The sequence below is a fragment of the Spea bombifrons genome, chromosome 5 (genome assembly GCF_027358695.1).
Source record: "Spea bombifrons isolate aSpeBom1 chromosome 5, aSpeBom1.2.pri, whole genome shotgun sequence".
In the NCBI taxonomy this organism is placed as follows: domain Eukaryota; kingdom Metazoa; phylum Chordata; class Amphibia; order Anura; family Pelobatidae; genus Spea; species Spea bombifrons.
Genome location: NC_071091.1, coordinates 9691211 through 9702173, shown reverse-complemented (window position 1 = coordinate 9702173; position 10963 = coordinate 9691211). Strand labels below are relative to the sequence as shown.

The window sequence follows — 10963 nt, the reverse complement described above, 5'->3', positions numbered from 1 at the left end:
TTATTTCTTTTTTTATTTAACGTTGTATTAAAAATCTATGTGTTGCAACTGGGCTGATAACATCTCATGTACGCCTTTCCTGTGGATTCATGGGAAAGAATGGAAAATTTGCATGAAATATCCTGGCTCTGCTTTTACAGACAGATGTAATATCAGAGCTGGGAATATGAATAACAGAAAAGGGAAGTGACGGGACCCCCCAGCAGCTCAGTGCCCCCTTTTAATGTTTGGTTTTTTGCTTCCCCACCAGCTCCTTGGCTTGCAGGAGATGTTCTCAGCCGAACACATTACCTGGTGTTACTGCTGCCCATGTGCGGTTTACTCACCGCCTGCCAGCTGCAGAGCTGCTCTGTGCAGTAACTTAAAGGGGTCTTACTAAAACTGATGTGCTCAGGCGCAGAGATCACTTCCATTGGAATGGAAGCACTTTCTGGCTTCAAGCAGCCAAAAGTGGTGCAGAAATTAGACTGTGGAGAGGGAATGCTCTGCAGCTTTAAGGCTGCACCTTCCCCCTAAAGGTAGGTGCTTTAAATATTTATAGTAAATAATGCATAGTAACCCCATTGTCACTTAGGGTGTTTAGTGCCCAAACTACTTTTTCAACATTTTTATGCTTTTTTTCCTTATTTTCCTTTTGCATCCACGCAAAGGACAGATAGAGCTTTCTGGTACAACTTTTAGTATGACTAATACATAAAAAAAAATATATATATATTTTTTACTATGTTAATGGTCCCCGAACAAGTTCAGTTGACCAAAATACCACAAAAAAATATTAATGCAACTGTCTTGAATTTGGAAAACCCAACATGCGTTCTACTTAAAAAAATATATATATATTTTTTTGGAGGCACAAAATCTAACGTGCTCGTTCCTTTTTCCAAACTTAAGTCATATGCACATAGCTTTTATAATAAACTTGTACTGCCGTATCAGTCAATATATCACATGTGATATAAAAGTTGCTGAGCAAGTAGGCGCATGACAAAGTTATTCCTAGGTGTAATATTTATACAGCATGTACATGCATTGGAAATCTTTTCTTTAGCATTAGAAGATGATTCATGGTGTACACCACAGTATTATTTTAGCAGGAGCCCTAACTACAGTTTTATCATGTATTCTCCATATTACTTTGATAGTTTGGATTTATAGTGTATTTATTTAACTTATGATGAAAGTACCTAGTATTTTATCAAGGATGATAAAATGATAGCGGCAGCAGCTCTCCCTACAACTGCTCTGAAGTGGAAAGGTGTTCTGAACACGTAACTTAAAATAAATCCTTCGTTCTCATTTATGAAACCAAAAAAAAGTGTGGGGAGACGGAACTTTACATTAAAAGTTAGGATTAGATTGGCTTTAGGTTATAATGAAATGATTACCTTTCTGTCCGGATAAGCCTTCTCGCAATTGTGAAAAAGGATATTGAAGAGCAGTCCAAGGCTGGATGAGTAACTGGTGCACTGATTTAAACAGCCCGTAGTCGGCTTTATAGAAGTTACACAGTCTTGCATTGTCATAATTTTAAATTGATCCGCACTGCTGCCATGCTGCCATGGAATGATAATATAATATGGAGTTAGCTGAACATTCACACTGTGTACAGCTACACAGAATTTTAGCAACCTGTGTCTGGAAAGTTTAATAATCTAACATGAGAACTGCGAAAGACTAACAAAACACTGAGATGTGGTGAGAGTGTTATATAAAGTCAGCCTGTTAGGGAACAGACGTAATACTTATAGGATATTTGACTTATACACCTGGAAACTCTCCTGGTGAAGCACTGCTTACCTGGGTCACTCCTATTGTTCCCCTTGTTACACCCTCTCCACGCCCAATTCTCCACCCACTCCCAACTCATTAACGCTATCTGCGGCTGGGTCCACCCTTGCCCATCAGCTAGTCGTACTCCTCCTTTGGCAAGGTGTACGTACGCTCATATGTGGCCCCAAACGAAGGAGAGCTTTACAAGTAAGCTAGTTTATTTTACAGACATGACTCTGAATAGGCTGAAGGCACTTACAATGGAAACATCATAGTGTGTGTGTGCGCAGGCTGATGGGCCTTATATATGAGCTGGACCCTGAAAAACCTGCTTCATTTGGTATGAGTAACTCTGTATACCCCCCACTGACTTCATCATTCATTCATGTAACATCCATTTCAGTGCACTGCTGGGATCATGACTGATGACATCAGACGGCACGAATAGAACAACTTCTCGGGAACATTTTTCCAACTATTTTGGGAAGCTGAAGTCATCACTGCAGAGGTGGCAAGGTTTTTGTCACCAGTTAATTCTTAATGACTATGGCAGTGAGACTGCTAAACACTACGCATTGTAAAATAGATTGTGCTTTTTGTTAAATATGTATTGGTTGGTATGGTTATAAAACATTTAATCAGCAACATAATCAAGCCTAGGGTTACAGGTACAGGGGGCTGCGTTATATTATTTATGTATCCATCTAACCACATAGGGCGTAACTAGAAACCCTCAGCTTCACCAACTAATGTGTGCCACACTTGCCAGGGGTAAATTGGAGTGGCCAGATTCAAAGATGTCCAAAATAGAGCATAAGCATAGACTGACCCAAAATGAAAGAAAAGCACACTTCCCAAATATGGACTTTTAGCCCCCAAACAACCAGACAAACCCATGCATGGATAGTATCACTGTACTCGGGAGATGTTGCGAAACATATATTGGGGTGTTTGGCAGTGATATATACCAAGGGCTGTAAATACGTACCTAAAGTACGGTGTGTATGTTAAAAAAGAACACACAAACAGACTGGTGGTAGAATGAGTGCATGTAAAGAGTTAAAATGCCACTATTTTAAATACCATGAAGATGTCTAGTTTTCAAAATATACGGTGTGATGCGGTCAATGTTTTTGGTTGGCTTCAAAGATGTCGCAAACAGCCCATGGAGGCAGAATGACTAGATTTGGGGGAAAAAGCCCTTCGTATCCTGAAAAAACAATATATAACTTGTGTGGGTACACAAAATGGAAGAGAAGAAAACAGCCTTGGCCACGAACGGTACAAAAAATACAAAAACAGCCTGGTCCTTAAGGGGTTAAAGAGATACAGCACCCGTTTTTGGCACAGTGCTCCATAGCATAAATGGGCTAGTTGAGGAGATCAGAGCTGGCCAGAATGTTCCATTTTCTACTATGTTTTACAGTACAGAAACGTGTCCATATAAGTGGTAAGCTATACAACGTATACTGTCTTTCACAAAACACTCAGCACGGCTACTGTACATGTTTAAGGAGAATGTACACAAATTAGGAAATGCAGTTCAACCAGTAAGAAGAATGCGGTTATTCAGAGATAGTTACGTCAGAGCAAATCCCCAGTGCCATTAATGGTCTGGAAAATATGTTTTTTTTTATTAAAATAACACAATTATGCAAACACATAAATATCCGACGGGATCCCTTACTAAAAAAATACTGTATATATATATATATATATATATATATATATATATATATATATATATATGTGTGTATTATCTTACTAACTGCACAAGAATAGCTTTTAATAAGTATAACCCTTAGGTTTAGAGGGGGACATATAAAAATAACATAAAATGCAATGTGTAGGCAAATGCATGGGTCTTCCGTGCATATGGTTAACAGGGGAGGGCACACACACTCACTCTACAACACACACACGTTAACACACACTATAATACATACACAAACTTGCACACACACTCTAACACACACTTTAACACACACACGCTCTCTAAGACAACACTTTTATACATATATAAAACTTGCACACACACTCACTCAGTAACACACACATTCCCATACATACGCACTTAAAAACATACACATTCCCATACATACGCACTTAAAAACATACACATTCCCATACATACGCACATACACAAATTCACACATTCACTGTAATAAAAGCACCTCACTTGCTTACCTTGAGCTCTTCCTTATAGCTGCTCACACAAAGTGCAAATGGCCAAACTATCACTGCAACATTACACGAGCCACTTGTATTCCCACCTCCATGAGTGTTTCAAGACGTTTGGACAGGCCATGGGGACAATTGCCCGTCCGTGAGTGTTTGAAGTACCATATTTGCTCGAATATAAGAAGGAAGTGCCGGGCAGAAGCTGAGGTTCCCCACACTAGACACCACGGAGTCTGAAGCATGAGGGACACGTCTGGTGATGCACTGGTAAGTCTAGGGGGTATAAGGCATATCAGGGAGGCAGAGTGGCATATAAGGGGGTATAAGGCATATCTAGGGTGCAAAGTGGCATATAAGGGGGTATAAGGCATATCATGGAGGCAGAGTGGCATATAAGGGGTTTAAGGCATATCTAGGGTGCAAAGTGGCATATAAGGGGGTATAAAGCATTACATGGAGGCAGACTGGCATATAAGGTGTATAAGGCATATCTGGGGGCAGAGTGGCATACAGGCATGTATAAGGCATATCGGTGGCAGAGTGGCATATACAGGGGTATAAGGCATGTTTGGGAGGCACAGTGGCATATAGGGGGCATAAAGCATATCTGGGGGGCAGAGTTACAAGTCTGGGGCAGATATTCTTGCCGTAAAGAATCAGCTCTGCGTGGTGTTTGAGCAGGAAAGTCACCCTGTATTACTTGTGTACAGCGCGGGTGATTATTACTGTTATTACTCTGAAGGGGCAAAAATAATGCCCCAGAAACTCATCTCGTCAACTCCAAGCCTATGGCGGCAACATCACTGCTCTCTGGGACTCCACGCCACGATTGAGCGCTGTAACGGACTAGCTCCATATTTAAAGAAAATATATGTAAATTATAACTCTCGTCCACTGGTATAAGGCTGGTTTATTGTGATGAGAGTAGTAATCCTCAGAAGTTGTAGTGATGGGGTTACTGGTACTGGAAGTAAGGAGTGACACAAAAGCAGCCGCACTTAGTATTAGGACACAGCGGGCCGAGCATTACAGCGCTTTTTACTTTGTATCAAGGCTCAGCAGAGCATTGCAACACAACTGGTGTTTCATCTGTCCAAATCCTAGAAATGACTTTTACCCTTCGCCTTTTAATTCTACTGGAAAGCTGCCAGAGAGTATCGACGCCGCAAGAATGAGTATGTGAGAGGCCTGGAACATCACGTGGCCAGACTGGAAAGGGAGAACAAGATGCTGCTGGATAAGCTGGAGGAGCGCATTATGCCATATCTTCCAGCCGTTTAGACGATGAGTCCATGGACCAACTCTGACCGTCCAGCTGTCCAGCTGTCAGTCTCATGTTCCTTTATACACCGAACACCCTTCCCAACCTTACATTCCCTACACACAACATTACGTCCTGGCATTTATTGTTCGGAAATAAATTGATTATATATATATATATATATATATATATATGAGAAAAAAGTGTCAGATGTATGAATATATGAGGCTTTTATATGGTGTTTAATGTTGATCGTTGCAGCTCCATAGTCGGAGTATCACAATGTCACAATGTCGACAGCAGCGGGCGGTCAGGCACTGTACCTGCGGGTCCCGGTAATCCCGCACAGTCCCGCAAGCCTGCCTCCTCGCAGCTCCCTTACAGTGTCTCATGTCTTGCTCCGCCCAGGAACAAAACGGAGTCACGTGATGTGATGTCACTTCCTGTGACTCTGCCTTGTTGCTGGGCGGAGCAAGAGAAGAGACGCTGTGAGGGAGCAACTCGAGGGCAGCCTTGCGGGACTGCGCGGGAAATTCAGGTAAGGAGGCGGGCGTGATTGGCAACAAATGTGGTGGGAGTGAGCGGGATTGGCCACAAATGTGGCGGGAACGGGCAGGAGTGGAACACCCACATTGCGGGAGCGTGCGGGATTGGGCAAAAAAACAGCGGGAGAGGGATTGAAAAAGCAGTCCCGCGCATGGCTCTACTCCACTCCTTTTCACGCAGTTGAATCCTTTATTACTTATAGCGCTCAGATTATAGGTTGAACGTTCACTCCGTTAGCCTTACTCTGCACAATATTTTCCCCCCAATATGAAGGGGTTTTAAGCTGCTCTCCATGTTTCATGATCCAGTGAGATAGGATCTCATATAAAGCATTGAAATCAAATGCAGAATAATCGCATCTGAAGTTCTCTGCTGGGACAATTTGCTCAATCACAGCCGCTGTCCGGCCCCGTGGTGCTGAAACGCGGTACACTTTGAGAAAATCACCAAACGTCTCGCTGTCTTTCAGTCACTTATTTTGTTTTCTACAATCATACGATAAACAAGTGGTATCAAAAAAGAAAAAAAAAAAAAACTTAATTGGGAATAAAGTATATATTTTTAACCCCTTCACAACAAACTCCCTACAAGGACGGACTGCTTTGAAATTGCTGCAATTGCAACTTTCCTGGAAGTCTCACGCTAGTCAAAGACCAGTCCATATCAGAAAAAGACCTTGGAGACGTCAGGTGTCTTGAAGCCTTCCGGGGCGTTGATTTGGTAGCCCTTCCTGGCGGACCGCTGATCTTTCCCTGATCTGCTTTACTGAGCGGTCAATCAGGTCAATAACAATGGCATCACCCGTCTGACACCAAATCCCAAATCTCTTATAGGCAAGAAGGGACAGGAGACAACCATAGGGGACCAAGCAATGAGTGTAGTGCTTGGTTCCTTTTTATAGTGTGATTCATTTGCGCCAAATCGCTAACGGATTACGTTTTGCGCGTTCTGGTGTAATTTCTCCTACTCCCTGTAGAGGGAGTGGGTGTACATGTTTTGTTCCGTGCGCGCGTCTTACCACTAGTAGGCGGTACGGTACGCACGCGTGTCAGGCCTACGAGGACTGGACTCTGAAGCCTCGCGGGGAGCAGCGTGTGTGTCCCCGGCATCCGACAGGTAAGATGTGACGGTGGTCGCGACACTATTACGGAATTTTATACCTGCAAATACAGGATTTGTGTGTCTGATTCTGATTCAGTGTGGCAAATATTTTCTTTTTGTGATTGCACGTGAGGGAACGTGGAGCAGGCCCCAATTTTTTCAATATAAAATGAATTGGCAACAGGGTCTAACATTTATATATATTGGCAGCAGGGGCTAATAATTATATATATATATAGATATATAGTGTATACACCTGTGTCTGTAATCTCATGCGCTTCATAGTGTGTTCCTGAATGGCAGAAATAAAATGGGGTCACCCTAGTCCTCACCGCTATTACTTATATTATGGTTAATAGCTTTGTTTTTTCCATTAAAATGAGGAGTGTAAGGAATAGATTTAGAATATAGTGGACTCCATCCCAGCCAGCCAATATCTATATACCTTTTTCCGGCCTCGTCCCATTACTTTAGCAGGGAATGGTCCCACGGCCCATGATTTTGGCCTGGGGGAAAACAGCTGTAGGGCTGCAGGTGTTGTAACTCCGAGCTGTGGGAAGAATTTTACAATTGCCTCTGTCCTCCACAGATGGGAAGCAAGGTCCAGAACTCTTCCAGACCATGAGAACCCAAATGGCAACCACCAGTGATTGGGTTTGGGGGCTTTAAATACCCAATCAAGGTAAGACGACCTAGCTCCTATGTTTATGTAGATAAACCTCTGGCTCCATCAACTGGCCTCCTGGCCCGAGTTCCCGGAAGTATCGCAGTGACAGGAGATTGTGGAGGAACTGTGCACAGTACATGCAGATAATCCAACTGAGAATGAACGCTCTCTCCACGGACATAATCTGGTGGGAAATTACAACAAAAAGTGTTCAAAAATATTGGTGTTTTTCAAACCATTCTATCTGCGTATTACCCGTGCGTTATATGTGTTGTCGCTCTGTTATCTTAGTTCTGACTTATAGACAAACACCCTGCGGTAAAGATTTCTATTTCTAAGGGCCGGTCGCATCATTTTAATTACTTCATTGATTTTCCATTAATTTATTTATCATGCCCGCAAACCCAGGAACCGGCTGGGGTAACAAAAACATTCATTTAAAAGGGGCACGCAGTTGCTGGAGGGTCCCTTTACTTCTCTTTTAGGTTATTTCTATTCCCCAGCTCTGATATTACATGATCTGTCTCTAAAGGCACAACCAGGAACTTTCATGTAAATTTCACATTCATTCCCATGATCCCCCAGTGAGGAGGACATTGGACTCCTTCTGTCAACCCAGTTACAAAACTGTAACATTCTCATAAAAAATAAAATTTAAGAAATTGTGTACAAAAGAAGCCACACGCTACTTTTAGGGCATTAGTCTTATGATATTTAATATTTTACATTAAGTCCTGAGTTATGGTCGGGCGCAAAACATTTTTTATTACAAGATTCCTATAAATCCAATTTAAATATCTTACAAAAATATATTTGTTGCGTATAAAACAGTCCATGTTACATGATGTAGGAAACACTATAAAAAAAGGTGCAAAGTTACCAATTAAATAACAAAATATAAAAACTCCATATACTCATATGTAAATGTTTTTTCTCGTAAATGAACTATTTATTTATGAACAATTAAGGCCAATATCTATAGCGTAATCGCTAACAGCGTGACAGCTTGGATGGTGAAAGTCTGTCGTCTCAATGGTTGGCGGCCATCAGATTGAACGACGGGCACATATGCCGTTCTCGACTCTTTCTAGCCCCTCGAAAAGCTCCTTGTTCTCAATTTCCAGTAAGGCCACGAGACATTCCAGGTTCCTCACATACTCGTTCTTCCTGCGTCGATACTCCTTGGCGGCTTTTCTGCAGGAATTGAAATGCGAACGGCGAATAAGTACTTGTGGAAATCTTACAAACCAAGTCATCTTATAGAGAAATCAGATGATATAAATCACTCCCGGGAGCAAAGTCATGACTATTCCAGGGCTCATTGTCTACTTGGTCCCTCTTGGTACCAGACTTCATGGATAAAAGTTACTGAGTTACTGCATTTTATGACCATAGAGTAGAGAATAAAGAGTCACATAAAGAAAATATGGACAAAATGTGAGATTCTATGTGGCCCCTTCACCATTATATACCTTCATTTATTCTTACCGTTTTTTAATCAGCCGCATTTCCTTCTTTCGTGTGGCTTCTTCAGCCAGGTCTTTAGGGCCACGCATGCTGGCCGGTGATGTAGCCACTGGCTTATAATGGGCCAACTCCGATGGGATGCGGATCTTGTACGTTGGAATGTCTCCGCTGGCAGCTGCAATATTAGAATATGTATTGATTTACTAATGTACTGATCACGGCATATAATACCTGCTTAAAGGGACCGATTAAACAACACGTTGGGTGATTGCAGTGCAGGACACACACAAAACCCCCCCAGCACTACAGAGGGGCAGCGACTGCAGACATGTGACCCCAGGAAGGGGCAGACTCTGTACCAACCGTAATGGGCTTCTGATTAAGTCCGAAGGTGCGATCTGAGAGGTAACTCAGAGATGCTCAGGTCTGCTGTGTCGAAACACAAAATGAAGTGTTGATGTGTCTTTCAAAACAACAAGGTCTGCTGCTATGATCCTCTATGACATCATCAGCCGTGAGATAGGCTGCAATACTCTGCTCAGCACCAAAAGCCAGTAGTGTTGCAATGCTCTGCTGAGCCTTAATGCTCAGTAAAAACCGCTGCAATGCTCAGCCTGCTGTGTCCTAATACTAAGTGTCACTCCTTACTTCCAGTACCAGTAACCCCCGTCACTACAACTACTCTCATCACAATAAACCAGCCTACTACCAGCGGATGAGAGTTATAATTCACAGTTATTATCTTTAAAGAAGAAGCCAGCAAGTTGCAGCGCTCGCGTCAAACCCTCACTCACATCCGACATCACAGCCAAAATAAACAATAAATACATGAAAATCCAGTTCCAGCGAGCGGATCTGAAGCTTCTCCTGAAGCCTACAGGTCGTCGCCGAATAAACCCGGTTACTGAGTTTGCATATTAAGCGATAGGTGAAGCAATAGGTGCTTTTAGTTAAACCTACGCAGAATATATATATATATATACAATAGATTGCAAAAGAGCCGCTGCGCTGATTAACAGCAGAAACTGAATATCTGGCTCATTCAGGATAATGCAGGGAGGTCTTGTCTTCTTGAAGTGGTAGAGGCTAAAACAGTGAGGGAATGTAAACATACATGGGACGGCCATATGGCTCCTGAATGTAAGACGAGACCAAAGGCTGATTGATGTCTAAATGTTTACAGGAGGAAAATATTCCCCCAAACAAATAACCGTATACACCCCCGACCTCCGCTATCATCTCCTGTCCTATTAACAGCCCCAGCAGCACCCCTATTACCCCCAGCTGCCTCCTTTACCCACTTACCTCCAACATTCTCCCGGTTGCTGATGTGCTGCCGGTTGTGGCCCGTATCCTCCCTGCTGATGTCGTGCTCTGGTCGGTAGGACTCCAGCCTTGAGTGGGCATTTCTCCGCAGATTGAGGCTGGAGGACACGCAGCAGGATGCGGTGTTGCCCATCGTCACAATTCATCCTGAAATAGGATCCGGATAGCAGGTACTCAAGGCCGGCCCAAGACATAATGCCGCCTGGGGCGAAGTTTAAAATGCCGCCAAGGGTCATTATCTACCCTTCCTCTCCCTCCCTATAATATACCCTATCCCCCCTTTGCACTTACCTTTCAGCAGTCCAGCGGCGAGTCGCCCTGCTCTGCCACGGTGCGCACTGCTTTACTGCTGAGCGCCGGAAATGACGTAATTTACTGGCACTCAGCATTACAAGCCGGCACCGAGACCGAGCTAGAGGGCTCGCAGAGGAGAGAGAGGGGCGCCGAGCGGGTAAGCGAAAACCACTCGGCGCCCTCTCTCTCCTCCGCTTAAAAAAAAAATGTACAAAGTTAAAAAAAAGGCACTTGGGGCAGCAACGTGCTCCACTCTGCTTCATTGTAGGGCTGGCCAGTCCCTTTAACTTCATGAATGCCGGCCTCTACTCGCTGCCCTCACCGGACACTAGGGAGTCAGTGGTAAGTCG

The 10963-nt window shown here is 43.3% G+C and overlaps 1 protein-coding gene across 1 annotated transcript; it reads right to left on the bottom strand.

The window, feature by feature from the left end:
• Positions 1-8231: 8231 nt before the first annotated feature.
• On the bottom strand, positions 8232-10452 carry LOC128496932 (cAMP-responsive element modulator-like). The gene is made up of 3 exons (XM_053466766.1): positions 10299-10452; positions 9015-9183; positions 8232-8720 (listed from the first exon to the last, which is right to left on the bottom strand). Exons 1-3 carry the CDS (start codon positions 10450-10452, stop codon positions 8573-8575), a joined length of 471 nt encoding a protein of 156 aa, XP_053322741.1. The 3' UTR covers positions 8232-8572.
• Positions 10453-10963: the final 511 nt, after the last annotated feature.

What these genes read in the sequence shown, in the direction of transcription:
- LOC128496932 (XM_053466766.1), bottom strand. Translation starts at nt 10,452, where the DNA reads ATGGGCAACACCGCATCCTGCTGCGTGTCCTCCAGCCTCAATCTGCGG. An exon ending in CAACCGGGAGAATGTTGGAG is followed by an intron (nt 9,184 to 10,298) that starts GTAAGTGGGTAA and finishes AAATCAATACAT; the next exon opens with ATTCTAATATTGCAGCTGCC. An exon ending in ATGCGGCTGATTAAAAAACG is followed by an intron (nt 8,721 to 9,014) that starts GTAAGAATAAAT and finishes CAATTCCTGCAG; the next exon opens with AAAAGCCGCCAAGGAGTATC.